Source organism: Eptesicus fuscus, chromosome 19 (genome assembly GCF_027574615.1).
Source record: "Eptesicus fuscus isolate TK198812 chromosome 19, DD_ASM_mEF_20220401, whole genome shotgun sequence".
Classification (NCBI taxonomy): Eukaryota; Metazoa; Chordata; class Mammalia; order Chiroptera; family Vespertilionidae; genus Eptesicus; species Eptesicus fuscus.
Window position 1 is genome coordinate 52,540,755 of NC_072491.1, and position 21,085 is coordinate 52,561,839.

The 21,085-nt window shown below is 46.8% G+C and overlaps 1 protein-coding gene across 1 annotated transcript; it reads right to left on the reverse strand.

The window, feature by feature from the left end:
- Positions 1–1,334: 1,334 nt before the first annotated feature.
- LOC129147202 (protein FAM170A-like) lies at positions 1,335–17,920 on the reverse strand. The gene is made up of 5 exons (XM_054708373.1): positions 17,618–17,920; positions 13,102–13,251; positions 8,654–8,803; positions 3,256–3,405; positions 1,335–1,963 (listed from the first exon to the last, which is right to left on the reverse strand). Exons 1-5 carry the CDS (start codon positions 17,649–17,651, stop codon positions 1,335–1,337), a joined length of 1,113 nt encoding a protein of 370 aa, XP_054564348.1. The 5' UTR covers positions 17,652–17,920.
- Positions 17,921–21,085: the final 3,165 nt, after the last annotated feature.

The window sequence follows — 21,085 nt, forward strand, 5'->3', positions numbered from 1 at the left end:
GTTTACTCGGGGTAACTGGGTCGGATGATGACAGGAAGGCAGAGAAGTAATGACCTCACTTGACTAGTCTGACTTGCCCACATATTTGGCAGAAAACAGAGCCTCTTTTCAAAGGAAGAAGTAAAAAATACTCAGATGCAAACAACAGCAACTGTAATCTATCTCTGAGCTTCTATGCACTTGCGGACACACGGGAGCATATATAGTTTTTATACATGTGTTTTTATGGGGAAGGATGCAGCACAAAATGAAAAGTTGCAAGACAATCTAATATGAATATATAAAGGTATTCAAAATATCATAGTACAGGTTTAAGCTTTAATAATTTCAAAAGGATAAAAGCTACAAATTATAAAGATCATTTAAAGGTGGATCTATTTTAATTTCCATTCTCCCTTATAGTTTTTGGAATTAGAAATAATACTTTTTGAATTTTCATTTTTTCTTACCCTCTGAAGATGGCAGAGAGAAACATTAACATTGACAGTTCAAAAGGTACAAAGTCAAGTAAGTATAAATGACATGCATGTAAAAAAAAATGGAAATAGTGTTTTTCAAGTTGGTAGCTCTCACCCTTCTAAAGTTATTAACCTTAAATATGCACTCTGACATTTTAGAAACCTGTATATATACACATATGTTAATTAAATATTAGAGTGTCTGGTAATTGTTCATTGTGTGCTCCATTCTTCCCCATGGATATGTATGTATAAGAAGTGTATATGCACCTGTGTTTCCACAAGTGCATAGACGGTTAGAGGTGGATTATAGTTGCTTTTGCTATCATCCATGCAGTGCCTTTTTATACCTCCATAATGTCTGTCTTCCAGGCAAGTAATTGTGAGGGTGAATATATCAGAGGGAGATACTGGAAAAAGGTATATCTTCATTTAAAGAAAGGGATATAGAAAAATATGTAAGTTTTTTGAACAAAGACCAATTTCATGGAAAAGTGGGGGTGGGTAAAGGGGATGGGAATTACAATCTGTACTATCAAAATTTTAGAGTGTTTACAGTCTTTTGCATCAAACATGCATCAAGGATGGTATATAATAAACTTGGATAGAGGAAAGGCAGTGTCTGGGATGGTGTGCTCTGCTTTCTTGTCCCTCAGGAAAGTGGTGGATGGTATTACAAGGGGCTGTCTGCTGAGACAGGTGGTAGGGGTGTAGAGATGGTGGTGGTAGGTGTGAGTAAAAAGGTTGGATACTATGTCTGCTCGAAGGGAATGAAGCCTCCTCAGTGGAGTCTAACCTTCACTTCCTCTCTTTTAGGGGCTGAAAAATAGTCTGTCTAGTTGTACAAGTTTGTCTTCATGCCAAATGTTTTTCCTTCTAGAATCTAAACGTTGCCTTCTTTTTTCTCTCCTTCTTCTTCCTCATACGCTCTTTGTACTTGAGATGAGCCATGGCCCTATGGAACACATGGCAGCTGAAGCCCTCCCTGACCCCGCACTCCACATGCTCCTGGAGGACTTCTAGGCTGGGGAAGACCCGGCAGCAGGCCATGCACCTGAACCCACTGTCCAGGGCCACCAGCCACTCAGGCGTCTTAGCGCTGGGATACCCGCTTAGAGCTGGAGGCTGTGCTGGACGGTCAGCCTCCCCCCTTTTCTCCTGGGCTCTGCTGTCTAACATCGGCTCACGGGCAATTAGGTGTTCCTTCTCAGACATGTGAGAGAAAGGGACATCTTTATGGACCTTTCCAAGATAGGTCATTTCTTCCATTTTGATCTTTTTTGAGGGCGGCACCATCCCTTCCTTTGTATGGAATAAGACGGCCACACCCCTTTCCAATTGTACACGCATATAGTACATTTTCATGGGCCTCACATCTGTCCCATGTACTGGGGACTGAAAGGGCTCGTTCTTATTAAGTGAATGGGACGGAATGTAGGTCTGTAAATAGTCAGAGGAGTCCTCCGTTGGCTCCGAGTGCTGGGATACAGGCAGCTCCTTCATTTCTAGGAAAGAAAATTTGAAACATAAGAAGATTAGAAAATATATGTAAGGACTGTAGGAGTGAAGGTACAAGTGCATTATGTGACCATGTGAAGTGAAGATAGATATGTGACACTTCAGAATTCTATGTGTGCTGTGCTATATTTGAGGTATTTACATGGCATAACTGTAAGAATGGGGATGATTAGCATGTTCATGTAGAGTTGTATGTTTCTGCTTGGACATATCTGAGAAGTGTTCCATGTTGCTAAAAGAGGATGGCAAATGGGTGAGTGCATGCTTGTTATGTGGTGTGACAGCGCATGTGAACAGTGCAGGAGTGGTACATGTTTTACTGTGAGACAGTGAGATAGAGAGTGTTAGGGGAGGTGTGTATGTGCTCTCAGAGTGGTCAGCTCCATGAAGGTCTCAGGCCTGGTGGATGAGGTGATATGGTCAGTTAGGGGTCCAAGAGATGAGAGTTCCTATCCTTTAGGGAATGTGAGTTTGACCTAAAGAGGTTATCTATGTGAGTTTGACCTAAACAGATTGAGTTCTGAAGGGATTAAGATAAAATATGGAAACTAAGGCCTAGCAGTCTAACTCTAAGCATTCACCAAATAGAAATGTGTCCATAGTGAAAACTACATGCAATAGAATGCCCACAACATCACTTTTTCAAGCAGTTCAGACTGAAAGCAACCCTAATGTATCAGATTAGTCAATTAAAATATAATATTCATGCCATGATATACATGTACCAAAAAGGAACAAAATTAACGTCATATGCAATATGGATAAATTCCACAAATATAGTGGATATAGATTATTTATGGAATTAGTGTGTAAATGGGTGAGTATGAAAGTGATTGTGAAGTGCACCTGGTAACGCTGCCAGAGAATGGGAAAGACAGATGAGGAGGGAAGGCCTGTGTATACGAGAGAACAAGGGAAAAGAAGCAGAAATGGGGCCTGAGCTGCTGTGAAGGAGGACAGATGTGTGAGAGAGTGTGAAGATCTGTGTGTGTGCTCATCTGAGGGGAAGGTTCTGAGTAAACTCCCATGCACATGTAAGCACTGGGCTCTACCTCAGCCACAGCCGTCCCAGTGCTGCATGTGGATTTGTGCTGAAGGACTGAGCCCAGTACTGGAAGACACACTCCCTACTTGTCCCTCGGCAGAAGCCTCAGTACTGATCCTTTTGCCCCAAAGCCGCTTTCCTGTTTTTGAGGGGAAAGTGAACTAATAGAGAGTAGACTGAGGAAATGAGCTACATCTCTTGACCAAACTCAGATCCCACCTGTGTATTCCTTACCATCCTCATCAGGACGGGCACGCTTGGATGGGGTGGAGACACCGATAAGATGTTCTGAGAAGGCAGGCTTTTCTCCTGCTGCCTGACTACAGGCTGCGGCCTCCACGGGCGACTCAGGCTGGGGCACGTTGTCTTGGCTGACGCAGCGTCCTGGGCAATGGAATAAAATAGAATATTGAGATGAGGCATTTGCCGAGGTCTGTGTCAAGTCAAGAATTACATGTTGTTGAGAGGAAAAAAGATGGCGGCGGAGGTGAAAGGCTGATCTGTTGCCTCGCATGGCAGTTTCGGAAATACAACTGAAACATGGGCTGGTGAGGGTGGCGACTGCTGCTCGCGTCTCCCCAGACCAGGCAGCTGCTCCTCTCAGTCAGTACCGCAGCCGGGGCCATGGACTCGTGGACGCCGCGGCGGCTGCTGTGGCGGCGGCCGCGGACTCGGCGCAGCGGCTCTCGGTGAAGGAAGAGACCATCTTTCTGCAGGAGGGGCTAATCCGCACCACCGACCTGGCCGAGCTGCGCACTGAGATCCTCGGGGCCCCGGACGCCGCCAACACCGATTTGGAGGATTCTTAGGAGTTCTGATCTTACATTCAAGTCCTCTAGCCATTTTGACGGAGGAGAATCAAGAGGAAGGCTGGGCTAAACAGGACGGCTGGGCTAAAGAAAGGAACTGCGAACTGCGCCGCGCGCAGCGGTTTCAGGGGCGCGACTGGAGGATGGAGCGACTGCAGCCCAGAACTACAGGAGAGATGGCTGAATGGCAGATTTACAGCTAAGAGGGAAGAGGAAACCAGCTAAATCGGAGGGGACGAGGTGCGGAGGCGCATGGGTCAGGCTGGTGGCGGGGGAAAGGGGCTTTTGTTCCAAACCTAGGGGAGATTAGCTCTCCATCACCCTGAAATCCAGCTTCTGGGGACCCGCGGGAGACCCAGATGCCTGCGGGGAGAGGCGGGACTCTTGCGGAGGTGCACCCAGCAATCAGTGTTTGCTGCGCTTGAGCGCGGAACGAGGGGACTTAGAAACTTGGAAGGCAGAAGGAGCAGACTCGCAGCCATTGCGGCTCGCCGCACCATGGCCTGTTGGCGCCCTGAGACCCCGCCCCACCCTGGGATCCGACCCGCCCTGAGACCCGCTCCGCCCTGGGACCCGCCCCGCACGTTTTGAAGACCCGCCCCGCAAGTCTTGCAGGCGCATCTACACTCCAAGCAACGGCTTATGCATGTGGGTGGCCTGCCCTCTGGCAGCGGACCAGATGAACTGCTGTTCTAGTCGGACTGCTCCAGGGCCACTCAGACAGGAGGAGGAAACTACAGTTTTTGCTGTAATCCCTGCTGAGTTCCTAAGGCAGTGGCTGATCTACGCCCCATTGGGGACCCAGAAACGAGGGCATCTGGTGGTCTGTGGGAAATGACACCAGACTTCAACCACACGCATAAGGGACACATCCAACAGGCAGATTCAGTGAGCGCCAAAGCCTTGCTGCACCAAGACCCGGCCCATAGGAGTGTCTCCTGCACAGCAACTCTTCCTTTATAGACAAAGAGAGCCCTCCCGGTGACACCAGCAACAAGCAAGACTTAACTATACAAGGGAGGACCGGGATGGAAGCATAGGGCGGAGGCCTGGATGTTGCCTGCCACAACAACTTTGAGGCTGCGACGGGAGAACGGAGCAGACACCACCCAAGACCACCGTAGGGCTGGCTGAGTGGATGCTCTGCAGCTAGAATAAAAGAGGGGTATGCGGGATGATGCTGATGCAGATGACCCAAGGACCACACTTTGGGAACTGCGGCTCGGGCGACGCAGTGGCGACCTGGAGCGTGCTCGGCGTGGTCGCCCCGGCGGTCTCCGGCTGAGGGGGCGGCTCCACTGGCTGCCGAGCACGGGCAGACGGGCCCCTGTGAGACGTGGGGTGGGGGACTCCGCGCTTGCTGGCCTCTGAGTCCTTCAGGAATCTCGGTGCCCCGGGGGTGGACAGGTGCGCATGCTCAGCGACCGGCCGCCGCTGCGGACCCAGGGGCCGGAGCAGCGACGCCGGACCGGCCCGCCGCCACACACCGGGCACACCGGAGCTTCGCCGAGCAGCCGCGCGACGAGTTCTGCGGCGGCCGTCCTGGAGCTCTGGCAGGATGGCTGGGGGGGTTGCTGGGGGGGGTTGACCGGCGGGAATTGGGATCGGGAGGACGGGGCCCCGCTGGGACCCGGGTGCGGGCGGGGTTGCGCGCCTCTGGGCTCGGGAGTGGTCGCGCGCCTCCGGGTATGGGTGGGGCCTCGCGTCCCTGGGTCTGGGTGGGGCCCCGTGCCCCTGGGTCCAGGTGAGGCCGGATTCCGGGTCCGGGTGAGGCCAAGTGCCCCTGGACCCGGATGATGCTGGGTCCCGTGCCCGGGTGAGGCCAAGCGCCCCTGGGTCTGGGAGAGGCCAAGCGCCCCTGGGTACGGGTGAGACCATGTGTCCCTGGATCCTGGGGAGGCCTCGTGCACCTAGGTCCAGGTGAGGCCACATGCCCCTGGGCCTGGGAGAGGCTACACACCCCTGGGTCCGGGCGAGACCATGTGTCCCTGGATCCGGGTGGGGCCTCGTGCACCTAGGCCTGGGTGGGGCCACGTACCCCTGGGTCTGGGGGAGGCCAGGCGTCCCTGGGTCTGGGTGAGACCGTGTGTCCCTGGATCTGGGTGAGGCCTCGTGCGCCTAGGCCCGGGTGAGGCCACGTGCCCCTGGGGCTGGGAGAGGCCAAGCGTCCCTGGGTCCGGGTGAGACCATGTGTCCCTGGATCCGGGTGAGGCCTCGTGCACCTAGGTCCAGGTGAGGCCACGTGCCCCTGGGTCTGAGAGAGGCCACGCACCCCTGGGTCCGGGCGAGACCATGTGTCCCTGGATCCGGGTGAGGCCTCGTGCACCTAGGCCCGGGTGAGGCCACGTGCCCCTGGGTCTGGGAGAGGCCAAGCGTCCCTGGGTCCGGGTGAGACCATGTGTCCCTGGATCCGGGTGGGGCCTCGTGCACCTAGGCCCAGGGGAGGCCACGTGCCCCTGGGTCTGGGAGAGCCCAAGCGTCCCTGGGTACGGGTGAGACCATGTGTCCCTAGATCCGGGTGAGGCCACGTGCCCCTTAGTCCGGGTGAAGCCGTGCCCCTGGGTCCGGCCGAGACCAAACCAGAGGGAGTCGGACCTCCGTTACCACCATTTGTCCACCATCCAGAGCTGAGGGGTCAGTGCTGACATGTACACATAAGGAACTGGTGGACATTGAAATTGGGTCTCAAAAAAACTGTTGGCCCAGAAAGAAACTCACTACAGACTGAACCATCTGCCTGTCAGCATAACTATTATTGCTCGTCTCACATTCAGGTCTCATAAGTATATATCTAGTGACATATGATCTCGCTCATCTAGGGGAAATGATGAACAACATAGACTGAGGAACAAGAACAGAACCAGAAACATGGAGGCATCGATCGGACTATCGGGCCTCAGAGGGAGGATAGGGGAGGGTGGGGGGAGGGGGAGAGTTCAACCAAAGGACTTGTGTGCATGCATATGAGCCTATCCAACGGTTAAGTTCAACAGGGGGTTGGGGCATGCGTGGGGAGGGGGGGGGATGGGAATGGGGGGATGAGGACAAATATGTGACAACTTAATCAATAAAGAAATTTTAAAAAAAATTAGATGTTGAGTGGACATGACATGTGAGACATCATTACTACACATGACAACACATCTCATAGAAATTAATAGGAGCTTTCCGTTTCAAATTCCATTGACTCCCAACTATAAGTAAACTTGCTAAATGGTGTGTTTTGTCAATATCAGTGGGATTAGGTATCAAAGAGTTATTTGAATGTAATGTGCTTGCTGTTTAAATGCATAACGTGCTGGTTAAAACCGGGTTAAGGTTTAATGTAAGGTTGATTTGGCATTTGCTAATGTGAAATGGGATCAACTTTGTGTGACTGAAAAAGTTAAGGTTGTGTGTGCTTTTTGTCTGTTAGTTCCGCACACATTTATGTATGTAGATTGCATTATCAATAATGATATATTTCTGTGATTTATATATTATGTTGTTTAGATAAGGAATGTTGTTACTGAGAATATACTTTTTGAGACTAAGAGCAGTTGTATTTGCAAAATGTGAGGGAATAATGAAAGGGGATGTGAAAATGAAGGCATATAAAAGAAATGATACCTGTGCTTTGAGCAAATGGCATAGAGTTCAGAGAACGATGGGTAACATTAGGTGTGTGGTAACACGTGATTGCATTAGAAATTAAAAGTATGAAAGATTGAGTTCTGAAGGGATTAAGGTAAAATATGGGAACTAAGGCCAAACAGTCTAACTCTTAAGGATTCACCAAATAGAAATGTGTCCATAGTGAAAAATACATGCAATAGAATACACACAACATCACTTTTTCAAGCAGTTCAGACTGAAAGCAACCCTAATGATCAGATAATTATAGTCAATGAAAATATAATATTCGTGCAATGATATACATGTACCAAAAAGGAACAAAATTAACATCATACGCAACAATAATAAATTCCACAAATATAGTGATTAGTGATAGGAGCTAGACACAAAGTATATATTGTGCCCTTCTATTTCCATAAAATGTAAAAGCAAGGATACCAATCGAGGGTCTTAGGAGTCAGAGAAATTAGACCTGTTTGCATGGGATGGACACAAATCCACCATGGAGAATTTAGATGCATGTGGAAGATTGTAGGGAAATGAATGATGGGACAGTGACAGCAAAGGGGTCTTATATGGGATGAATGTGAATGGGAAACACTGGCTATGATAGATGTGGATGTGATGGTGTCTTTGCCTGGGTATCTCTGCACTCTACGTCAAGTTCAGTTCTTGAGGATCCTACCACATTGGGCCTTGGATAAGTTAGTGCTTCTCAGGTTCCTGGTAATATGACATGCCCTTGGCCAGCTCACAGGAACATATTCTTCCATGTTTCTCTGATCAAATTCTCATCCCCTGTCCTTGAAGGCACACTGCCTACTTGTCCCTCTGCTGGAGCCTTAGTCCTAGTCCTTCTTCCCTGAAGCCCCTTTTCTGTTTGTTTGTTTGTTTGTTTGGGTTTTTTAAATATATTTTATGGACTTTTTTACAGAGAGGAAGGAAGAGAGATAGAGAGTTAGAAACATCGATCAGCTGCCTCCTGCACACCCCCTACTGGGGATGTGCCCACAACCAAGGTACATGCCCTTAACCGGAATCGAACCTGGGACCTTTCAGTCTGCAGGCTGACGCTCTATCCACTGAGCCAAACCGGTTTCGGCCCCTTTTCTGTTTTTGAGAGGAAAATGAACTAAGTAGAGAGTAGTCTGAGCCATTGAACTACATCTCTTGATTAAATTCAGATCCCACCTTTGTGTATTCCTTACCATCCTCATGAAGACGGGGATGCTTAGATGGTGAGAAAACACAGACGAAAGGTTCAGAGAAGGCAGACTTTTCTCTTGCTCCTTGACCACAGGATGGGATCTCCTCAGTTGATTTTGATTGAGGTGCATCGTCTTTGGTGTTGTATGGTCCTGGGAAATGGAATAAAAAAGAACACTTAGATGAGGCATTGTCTGGGGTCTTTGTCAATTCAAAAACTACATGTTGAGTGGACATTACATATCAGGCATGATCATTTCATTTGACACTTGTTCTCGCAGAAATTAAGGTGCCTTTCCTATTTAAAATTATATTGACTCCAAACTATAAGTATACTCTTATTAAATGGTGTGTTTGGTGGATGTCAGTGTGATTGGGTATCTTGCATGTGATATTTCTGGAGATCTATCTATATACATTATCAACAACTTTGAATCATGCCTGAAAGACAGTATGCAAGGATTAAAAGGTGGATATGAACTCAATTTCTTCATGAAAATTTGTGCATTTAGGAGACATATGGCGTGACTTTCATGAAGTTCTTAATGAATATCCATAGATTTACATTGCTCTCTATACTGACATAGATATACAGACAGCGCTGTAAAAGGATAAAGTTTTGTTTTTGAAGAAATTATTCGCTATTATGTCACTGTCCATTTCAATCATAGCCACGCTCTTGCTCCTGTGTGGGGGGTGCAGCCTCAGTTCACCCAGCCTGGCACTGTGTGGGGGACGCAGCCTCAGTTCACCCAGCCCGTCACTGTGTGGGGGGTGCACCCTCAGTTCCCCCGTCAAGCCATGCCAGGCGGAGGGGTGCGGTCTCAGGTCTCCCGGCTCAGGTGCCCGGCCCAGCCTCAGGTCCCCTGGCCCCTGCGCAAGGGTGTGAGGGTGTGACGACAATTTGCATATTAGCTTAATTAATCTTTATTATGTAGGATTAAGTATGCTGTGACAAGAAATTACATTAGAAAGTAAAATGTGAAAGTTTGACTTTTGAGGAGGTTAAAATAGAATATGGTCCCTATGGCCTAGTAGTCTAATTGTAGCATTCACCACATAGGATTGTGTCCATATTGAAAAATACAGTAAATGTAATAGATTGCCCAGAACATCACATTTTCAAGTAGTTCCAAGTCAAAGCAACCTGAATGATCAGAAAAGTTTAATCAATGAAGAAATAATATTCATGAATGATATACATATACCAAAGAGGAACAAAATTAACATCAGGTATAACGTGGATAAATTACACAAATATAGTAATGAGTGAAAGTAACAAGACACAAAGTATTATTGTGCCTCTCTATTTCCATAAAATTCAAAAATAGAGATACTAATCCAGGGTCTTACGAGTCAGAGAAATTATAACTCTCTGCATGGTACAGAATTTCAATCCTGTGGAATATTATAAGGAAACTAGTGGCCCAGTGCATGAAATTCGTGCATGGGGCGGGGGGTGTGTTCCTCAGCCCGACCTGCACCCTCTCCAATCTGGACCCTTCGAAGGATGTCCTACTGCCAGTTTACAGGGATTGGGCCTAAACCGGCAGTTGGACATCCCTCTCACAATTCAGGACTGTCTCCAGCCACTCACCTGCCTGCCTGATTGCCCCCAACCACTCTGCCTGCCAGCCTGCTCGCCCCCAACTGACCCCCACTGATGGCCTACTTGCCCACAACTAGTGGGCAAGTAGGCCACTAGTTGTGGGCAAGTAGTGGCAGTCTGACCACTCCCAACTGCCCCCTGTTGGCCTGCTCGCCCCCACCTTCTCTTCCCACTGGCCTGCGTGCCCGCAACTGCCCCCTGCTGGCCTGCTCACTCCAAACTGCCCCCCCCCTGCTTTCCTGATCACCTCCAACTGAACCCACTGAAAACCTGCGCAATCGAACTGGCCCCCCTGCTGATCTGTTTACCCCCAACAGCCCCGCCACCCACCAGCCTGATCACCCCCCGGTGACCCAAGCTCCCAGTCCTTCCATTTTTTTTTTTTTCCAGTGTCTTCTTGAGTGGAGGCCAGGGCTGGCTGAAATCAAGTATCTAGAATTTATTTGTCTTCTATAATTAAAACTTGGTAGCCTTGAGTGGAGGACATGGCTGGCCAGGGCAGGCAGGAAGCTTGGCTTCCTTCATTGTTGGGGCAACCCAAGCCTACTGCTTGCTGCAGCTCCGTGGCCACCACCATCTTGGTGTGTTAATTTGCATACTCTCTCCTGATTTGCTGATGGGCGTGGCTTGTGGGTGTAACAGAGGTACAGTCAATTTGCATGTTTCTCTTTTATTAGATAGGATAGATGATGGAGAAAGTGAGTTCAAAGGAGTTTGATATGGAATGAATGGGAATGGGAAAGATTGTCTATGAAAATAAATAGATGTGATGGGATCTTTGCTTGGTTATCTCTACACTCTACCTCAAATTCAGTTCTGGAGAATCCTGCCTCTTTGGACCTGTGTTAAGTTATTAGTGCTTCACATGTTTCTGGTAACACAGCATGCCCTTTTCCAGCTCATATAAAAATATTCTTCCACGTTTCTCTGATAGGCCCTTTCCCACTACTTCCTCAAATAGAATGCTGTTTTCCACTGATCTCCTTGGGCTTGCTCCAGTCCTATTACTTGTTTTTCCCTTGGAATGGATTGCTTCCACTGTTGATCCTATAGAAGACGATGCAGAAGCATTCCTGTTTTTGCCCTTGGCATACTTGTGTTGACTAATAGGCAGAACTATTCAGCTCAACCCTGGATTCTGTCTAGATCCCAACCGCCCTTTGCATCCTATTCGATAGTCCCTCCTTAGCAGCACCATTTAGCTTATCTTTAGAAGACATGCAGGATAAACTGTCTGAAGAAGAGGCCTTGCATGCTTTCTGGCCTTGACTTGGGGCCACTGCCTTGTTCTGTGCTGTGAAGCATCTTCTCATATGTATGTTCAGCTTTGCTGAGAAATTAAATAAAGATAATAGATATATATAGTTGATGCTTGTTATTTGTGTATTTATCTATCCATTTAACATATAAGAAGAGTTTACTTTGTGCCATGTTCAGTGAGCACACATGGCCTACATGTTTCTTGATAGTGTAATATGATTCCTATGAAAATATTGAATGCACAGAAATACTTATTGTGTCAATATATGTCATGGGAGACTGGGTTTGCACAAAGAGTTCTTTGGAAATGGACAGAGACTGCTGTCCCCTTTCAACCTGGACATCCTACTATGTTGTATTTATGAGCTTCCCATGCAGGTAGTCCTGACCATGAGGTTACATTCTGCAATAGGAAATGAAGGGCAATGACAGGTTCCACTTCCAGGCATCACCATACACTCCTCCTGTGTGCTCCTCCGGGCTCCTCTGCTCCTCGCTGACTGGGATGCAGGCATGTTACAGGTTCCAGGACAGGAAACATTTTGAGTGATTGTTGGAATGCTCAGATAGAAATTTTCAAACATAAGAAAACTAGAAGATGTGTGTGAAGGTGGTGGGAGTTAAGATGGCCATGACCTACGTGAGCATGTGGAGTGAAAGTTCATGTATATGTTTTATTTCAGAATCCTGTGTGTGGGTTACTTTGTTTGATGTGATTACATGGTATAACAATGTGCGAATGAGAATGTAATTTGTGTGCAAGTTTTTGCCGAGTGGTATGCATATTCTGGGACTTATCTGGGAGTGTTGTCCATGTCTGTAAAAGGGGATGGTGACTGAGGGTGTGCCTCTTTGCTATGTAGTGTGACAGCACATGTGAACATGTGCAGGAGTGGTACCTGTTCTTACTTGAGATTTTGAGAGGGAGCATGTTAGAAGACATGTGTGTGCACTTTCGGAATGTTCAGCTCTATGAAGGACTGAAGGCCTGGTCACTGAAGAGCCATAAGGTTAAAGACCACAACAGATGAAATTTCATTTCCTTCAGGGCATGTTAGGTTACCTGTTTGGGTTATTTATGGAATTAATGTGTAAATGGGTGAGTCTGAAAATGATTGTTTGAAGGAATGAAGACAAGAGTGTATCTAGGTAATTCTGCTAGAGAGTGGGAAAGATAGATGAGTAGTGAAGGTCTGGGTAGATGAGAGAACTAGGGAAAAGAAGGAGCATGGAGCCTAACTGGGTATGAAAGAGGACAGGAGTGTGAGTTTGTGAGAATCTTTGTTTGTACTCATTTGATTCTTAGGTTCTAATTAAACTTTCTTATACCTCTTGGCATGGTCCTCTACCTCAGCCACAGCTGTCCCAGAGCTGTTTGGTGGGGATTTATGCTGAAGGACTTTGCCCAGTTCTGGAAGGCACACTCCCTACTTGTCCCTCTGCAGAGGAATTAGTGCTGGTCCGTCTGCCCTGAAGCCCTTTCCTGTTTTTGAGGGGAAAGTGAACTAAGTAGAGAATAGCCTGAAGAATTGAGGTACATCTAATGACCAAGCTCAGATCCCATGTTTGTGTATTCCTTACCATCCTTCTCAAGACGGGGACGCTTCAATGGGGAGAAGACACCGATGAAACCTTTAGAGAAGTCAGGCCTTTCTCCTGCTGCCTGACGACAGGCTGCGGCCTCCACAGGTGACTGACGCTGAGGCGTGTCCTCTTGGGTGTTGCATGGTCCTGGGCAATGGAATAAAGGAGAACATTGACATGAGGCATTTTCTGAGGTCTGTGTCAATTCAACAACTACATGTTGAGTGGATATTACCTGTCAGGCATGCTCATTTCAAATGACACTTGCTCTCACAGAAATTAAAGTGACTATCACATTTAAAATTCCATTTACTCCGAACTATTAGTAAATAGTTATTATATGGTATGTTTGGTGGATGTCAATGGGATTTGGTATTTTGCATGTGATATTTCTGGAGATCTATATGGATTATCAACAACTTAATATCGTGTCTAAAAGACAGTGTGCAGGAAGTAAACGTTGGGTATCAACCCAATTTCCTCATGAAAAAGTGTACAATTTGGAAGTATGGGGTGTGAGCATCATGAAGCATTCTGCATGAACCCATATATTTACAGTATATCGCTACCTATAGTGATGTTGCTATACAGACAGAGATACAAAAAGATGAATTTTTATTTTTGAAGAAATTATTTTATATTATTACGTCACTGTCCCAGTTTCAACGTCAGCCAAGCCCAATTCTCATCAATTCTATGTCTCATGAATGTGTATGCTATGTGTATTATTCATATTTGTAGCAAAATGCTATGGTGAAGGTAATGTGTGTGGTGTTTAAGTTTATAATGTATTGGTTAACACTGGGTTAAGGTTTAATGTGTGCTTGATTTGGCGTTTGCAAATCTGAATATGGGTTGGGCTTTTTGTGACTGAGGAGGGTATATGTGCTCTTTGTGTGTTAGCAATATACACAATATTTATGTGTGTATATTGCATTTCCTATAATGGAGGATTTGTGTGTTTTTCATATCATGTGGTTTAGATATGGAACTTTATTACTGAGAATGTTCTCTTTGACACAAGTAGAATTGCAAAATATGAGGGCATAATTAAAGAATGTGAAGATGTGAAAATGAAGGTGTATAAGAGAAAGCGTACCTTTGCTTTAAAAAAGATGGCAAAGAGTATAAAAAAGAGTGTGTAAATTAGGAGGCCAGTAACATGTGATTGCCTTAGAAGTTGAAAGGATTAAGGACTGAGTTCTGAAGGATGAAGATAGAATACGGCACCTTAGGCCCAGTGTTCCAGCTCCTCAGCATTCGCCAAGTAGAAATGTGTCCAAACTGAAAAATACTTGCAATCGAATGCCCAGAACATCACCTTTTCATGTAATTCAGACACAAAGCAACCAAAATGCTCGGAAAAGTAGAATTAATGAAGAAATTATATTCATGCAATGCTATACAGATACCAAGAATGAAAAAACTAAAGTCAAATGCTGCATGGATGAATATGACAAGTATAACGAAGAGGGAAAGGAACCTGACACAAAGTATATACTGTGAACTTCTGTTTACGTAAAATTTAAAAACAGCGATACCAATCTAGTGTGTTAGGAGTCAGATAAATTATAACTCTTAGTATGGTAGAGAGCATGGAGAATTCAGATGCATGTGGATGATTTCAGTGAAATGAATGATGGGACAGTGAGTGCAAAGGGGTCTGAATGTGAAAACATGGGCTATGAAAATATATGGATGTGATGGGGTCTTCAACTGGATATCCCTACTCCATCCAAAGTTCAGTTTTGGGGGATCCTGCCATTTTTGTGTGTTTTAAGTTGTTGGTGCTGTCCCATGTCCCTGGTGACATGCCATGCCCTTGTCTGGCTCACAGGGACATGTTCTTCTATGTTTCTCTGATTAAAACTCTCTTCACTCAGCCCCTCTCCCATTAGACCCTCAAACAGAACACTGTTCTCCAGTGATCTCCTTGGACTTGTCCCATTCCTTTCAGTGTTTTTCCCTTGGAATATATTCCTTCCCCTGATGATTACACTAAAGAAGATGCAGAAGCATTTGAGGTTTGTACTGTGCAGCCTTGTGTCCACTGAGGGGTAGAACCACTTAGCTCAGCTCGGAGTTCTGTCTAGATCCCACCCTCCCTTTGCATCCTATTCAGTATCCCCCCTTACAGCATCATTTAGCTTGTCCTTAGATGGGATGCAGGATAAGTCATCAGATGCATGTGGATGATTTCAATGAAATGAATGATGGGACAGTGAGTGCATGGACACATAGAACAGACTGACACCTCTCAGAGAGGAGGAGTGGAGAGAAGGGATGAAAGAAGGTAAAGGGATTAGCCAAAGAGCACATATGCAGAGTCTATTGACACAGAAAACAGTGTTGTGATGGCCACAGGAAAGGGGGAGTGGGTACGGGGGAAGGTGGGCAAGACTTAAGGGGCAATGACATCTGTAATAGTACAAACGATAAAAGTAAAGTTAAAATATGTAAAGCAATAAAAATTAATAATAATAATAATAATAATAATAATAAAAGTGTCTACTATGTGCCAAGTTCAGTGACCACACACACTGCCTCCACCTTCACAGATATTGTAATACAATTCTTATGAAAATATTAAATGCACAGCAATATTTATTGTGTCAATAAGTATCATGTGAGCCCTAACCGGTTTGGCTCAGTGGATAGAGTGTTGGCCTGCGGACTGAAAGGTCCCAGGTTCAGTTCCAGTCAAGTGGATGTCCCTGGGTTGTGGGCACATCCCCAGTAGAAGGTGTGCAAGAGGCAGCTGATCAATCTTTCTCTCTCATCGATGTTTCTAACTCTCTATCCCTCTCCCTTCCTCTCTGTAAAAAATCAATAAAATATGTATTTTTTAAAAAGTATCATGGGTGACTGGGTTTGCACAAAGAAGGTTATTTTTAAATGGAACAGAGGCTGCTGTCTCCTTCCTACCTGGACATACAACTATGTTATATCTACCAGCTTCCCTTGAAGGTAGCTCTCACCATGTGATATCGTTTGGGCGATAGAAAATGAATGGAAATGACAAGTGCCAATTCCAGGCATCACCATACAAACCTCCCATGTGCCCCTCTCTGCTCCGCCCTTTCCTAGATGACTGGGATGGTGATATCCTGGGTCTACTTGAAAGCTGCATGTTAATAATAAAGTTTACGTCAGCTCAGGGCCATGAACCATCCCATGCAGGGAACTTGCCCTAGTAGCCTGCACCTATGTGCTGAGTTGACATGCAAGCAGGAGATCGATTCATCTGTGTCTTAGTCACTAAAGCCTAATCTACTCCAAGTAGAGATATAAGGTGTTTTTAGAGGCACAAAAGTGGGCCTGGTACATAATTATGTTACATTAATATCTATTTTCCCTGGATTATTTATATTCTACATGTGTGTGTATATGTGAAAAGGTGTGAATGAACATTGGCTTGTCTCATAGTTTATGCTCAATAACATCTCTAAATATGTGCAATTATTGTTTAAAAGTGAAATGAAGTCAGCCTTTTCCAAAGGTCCCCTGGAGGATGCAGAAATCCCAAACAAGTTGGAAATACCAGTTCTCCTGAGGAATGTGAGCTGCCATTAGAACTTTGGGGCTGGCTCCAATCCGTCTCCCTCCCACCCCTGACCAACGGTCCTTCCATATACTGCTCACTTGTTTACTTGTAATCTCCATAGAAACCAAAATATTCCAGTTTTCCAGTTTTCAGAAAGAGCCAAACTTTCTCCTTAATTTAACCATCATTGTCAATGGTTGTTTTATTTGTATGTGTGTTGTGTGTGTGTGTGCTCCATTTTTTCTTACATTTCACATAAGGGGCCCACATTTACATCTTCATAATCTAAAACAAACCTTTTCACACCTGCGTGAATAATTTCTGACATTAAACTCTCATCTCTATACAATGAGTTTAAATGTTCAAAGTCCACCGACCCCCCAATTTATTCCTCACCTCTAAGAGCCAGACTTTCTTCTTGATTAACAGGAAAATATACTATTAGAAAACTAGTAACAACATTTACTTTACCGATGCCTTTAGGCAGAAATCAAATACAGGGAAATACATTTCTAAGAAATATTATACTAATCAACCACTCTGTCTCTAACAGAGTAACCCAGAGGGACAAGGTGCAGGTGGCACTCTAAACCACAGTGACAAGGACCCGGGCATCTGAGTTTCCTCTCATACTCCCTGGGCCCTCAACATGCACACATACATCTCTGTCTCTCAATGTCTCTCTCTCTCCCTCCTTACCTCCTCCCATCACCCTCTCTCTCTTTCCCTCCTTTCTCTTCTTTCTCTCCTTCTCTTCATTCTCTCTCTTCTCCTCTCTCCCACCCACCTCTTGCTCCCCTTCCTCTCTCTTCCCATCCTCCCTCTTCCTTCCTCACTCGCGCACTCTCTCCCTGCATCATCAAAACTAGAAATTCTTTCTTTAGAAAACAGTACCTGGTTACCCTATGCCCTGAGAATGTGTGTAAAATGGACCTCTTGACATCCTTGCAGTTTTGATGAAATACTTGCCTTCCAGATGTTTCCGTTTTTTCTTATGCTTCATGGTTCAACTCTTTAAAGAATCACTCAAATCAGATACCTTTCTCCCCCAAACTCTGCTCTCAGTGTGTCAGTTGATGATGACAAAGAATCAAATTAACAAATACAATCAATATAAACAAATTACTATCAATAATGAGACACTTGAGAGACCTGTGTAAGTTGATGATGACAAAGAATCAAATTAACAAATATAATCAATATAAACAAATTACTATCAATAATAAGACACTTGAGAGACCTCTCCCCTCACAGAGTCAATGTTCTGACCAGTGCTTAGGACACCACCAGGGCAGTTATGATGCTAGTCATCGCCATGGTTTCAGTGGTGTTCTATGACCTGTGCATGACATCACTGCACCCCAGGAACCCAGCTACTATTCACAGGACTGCAGGGCCACCACACACACTGGCCAGAGTGATCCCTTTGTCCAATGGAAACACTACCATTAACTTGAATTTTTTAATTGTTTTCTTCATATCTAAACTAGAGGACAGGTGACTTGAATGAAAAAGGGAAATTATTTTATGTGTAGGATAAGCACATTCCTAATTCTCTCCAGTGGTGAGGCTAAGCAATACCTGAGAAAATTAGGCTTAGAACCATGCTTGTCTCACAGAAAGTGGTATTGTTATATATATGCTATTGGCAGTTCTATTTAACTGATGTATAAACATGAGTTATATGTGAGATATATATTGGTGTATATATGTGGATTTGAAAATTACACACAACTCCATCATTTATCGAGTACCCCCCACTATGGGGAATAGTCTACATTTTTACAACAAGCCATTTTCTCTTTGGCTACGCTTTTCCTTATCATGGCCCCAGAGGCTTTGGAAAAGAGGGAGCCTCTGGCTCTTGTCGTGAATTGTGTTCCTGTCGCTCCAGAAGGTCTCATTTCCAGGCGTGTTGTAGGCCCCCAGCTATATCTTCTGGAAACAGCTGGGCTCTAAACAGGGTTTGAACTCTATAGACTTTTTCCTTTCTACCTCCCACCCACCACAGACTATGCCTCCTCCCTTAAGAGCAATATCTATTTACTTCCAAACCTTAGCAGTTACCTCAGAACCTGGCCATGACTTAGCCTTCTCAGTCTTCCTTATGCCCAGTAGGCCCTGCCTCTGGGTCTTTCCTATAATGTAACCATGGGCAATATTTTCCAAAGCTAGAGGGTTAGCCCTTGCTGAGAAACAAATGATCCAAAGGACCTGGTATAGCCTGGGTTATGTAGCTTCCATTCTCATTATTCTATTGTTCTTGTGAAGTTGGTGGTGGTATTTGCTTTCATCATTTTTTGGCTGTACCATCCACTCATTTTATCTGAGGCTCCTTGGTGCCTTTTAACCAATCCATTCCTTTCCTCTCTACTCCTCGTCAGTGTGTACATGTATGTGACCATCCACTCTTGTGCTGTTGGACTGAATTATCTTGACCTAAATCCTTCTTGTAGGAGAAAGTGTTGCCAAAGCAGAGTGGCCAAGCTGGGAACTATTCAGGGCATTGTGATAGCCCCTATATTTGAGAGATAGAGAATGCAATTCTGAAATGGAATGGGAACAATAACCATCGTAATTAAGAAGAGCTCTATTAAAGAAGAGAGAAATGATTCTCAAGGCTACTCTTCAGGAATAATAGCATATTACATCCTCAAATATTTGTGAGAACACTGTATTTACATTGCATATAAATATATACTCTCTTACCAGAAACGTTGCTTTCTTTTTTAAATTTATTGATTAAGCTTTTACATATGTGTCCTTATTCCCCCATTAACCCCCTATCCCTCCCCCCCAATCATGCCCTTACCTTCCTCTGAAGTTTGTTTTTTATTATTGATTAAGGTTTCACATATTTGTCCTCATCCTCCCATTCCCATCCCACACCCCTCCCCACGGATGCCCCCACCCCCCTATTGTCCTTAACCATTGGTTAGGCTCGTATGCATGCACACAAGTCCTTTGATTGATCTCTCCCCGCTACCCCCACCCTCCCCTACCCTCCCTCTGAGGCCTGACAGTCCTGTCGATGCCTCCTTGTTTCTGGGTCTGTTCTTGTTCATCAGTCTTTGTTGTTCATCATTTCCCCTAGATGAGTGAGATCATGTGTTACTAGAAATATACTTATAAGAACTGAATGTAAGGTGAGCAATAATAGTTATGCTGACAGGCAAATGAATCAGTCTGTCGTGAGTTTCTTTCTGGACAAACAGATCTTTTGAGACCCAATTTCAATGTCCACCAGTTCCTTATGTGTACATGTCAGCACTGACTTTTCAGTTCTGGATGGTGGACAAATGGTGGTAATGCAGGTCCAACTCCCTCTGGTTTGGTCTCGCCCAGACCCAGGGGTGCGGCTTCACCCAGACTCAGGGGTGTGCGGCTTCACCCGGACCTGGGACCCAGCATCACCCGGGCCCCGGGGCGCGTGGCCTCACCCAGACCCAGGGGCGCGTGGCCTCACCCGAACCTAGGGGCGCGCGGCCTCTCCTGGACCCAGGGGCGCGGCCTCACCCGGACATGGGACCCAGCCTCACTCGGACCCAGGGGTGCGCGGCCTCACCCAGACCTGGGGGCATGCGGCCTCACCCGGGCCTGGCACCCAACCTCACCCGGACCCAGGGGCATGTGGCCTCATCCGGACCCAGGTGCGCGCAGCCTCACCCAGACCCAGGGCGCGAGGCCTCACCCGGACCCAGGTGTGCGCAGCCTCACCCAGACCCGAGCTCCAGCCTCACCCTGACCCAGGGGAGCGTAGCCTCGCCCGGGCCCAGGGGCATGCGGCCTCACCCGGAACCAGGATCCAGCTTCACCTGGACCCAGGGGCGTGTGGCCTCTCCCGGACCCAGGGGCACGGCCTCACCCAGACCCGGGACCCAGCCTTACCTTGATCCGGGGCACACAGCCTCACCCGGACCTGGGATCCAGCTTCACCTGGACCCAGGGGCACGCAGCCTCGCACGGATCCAGGGGCACACGGCCTCGCCCGCACCCGGGGGCGTGCGGCCTCACCCGGACCCAGGGGCGCACGGCCTCTCTTGGACCCAGGACCCAGCCTCACCCAGGGGCGCATGGCCTCCCCTGGACCCAGGGACGCGTGGCCTCACCCGGACCCAGGGGCATGCAGCCTTGCCTGGACCCGGGACCCAGCCTCACCCGGACCCAGGGGCGCGTGGCCTCGCCCGGACCCATGGGTGCACAGCCTTACCCGGACCCGGGACCCAGCGGGGCTTCATCTTCTTGATCCCAATTCCTGTCGGTCAATTCCCTCTCAGCAATTCCTTTGGCCATTTTCTCAAAGCTCCAGGGCGGCTGCCGCGGAACTCGCTGGGCGGCGGGCTCAGCGAAGCTCCAGTGCGCCCGGTGCATGGCGGTGGCCTGGTCCAAGGTCGCTGCGGCAGCATTTGGGTCTGCAGCGACGGCCAGTCGCCAGGC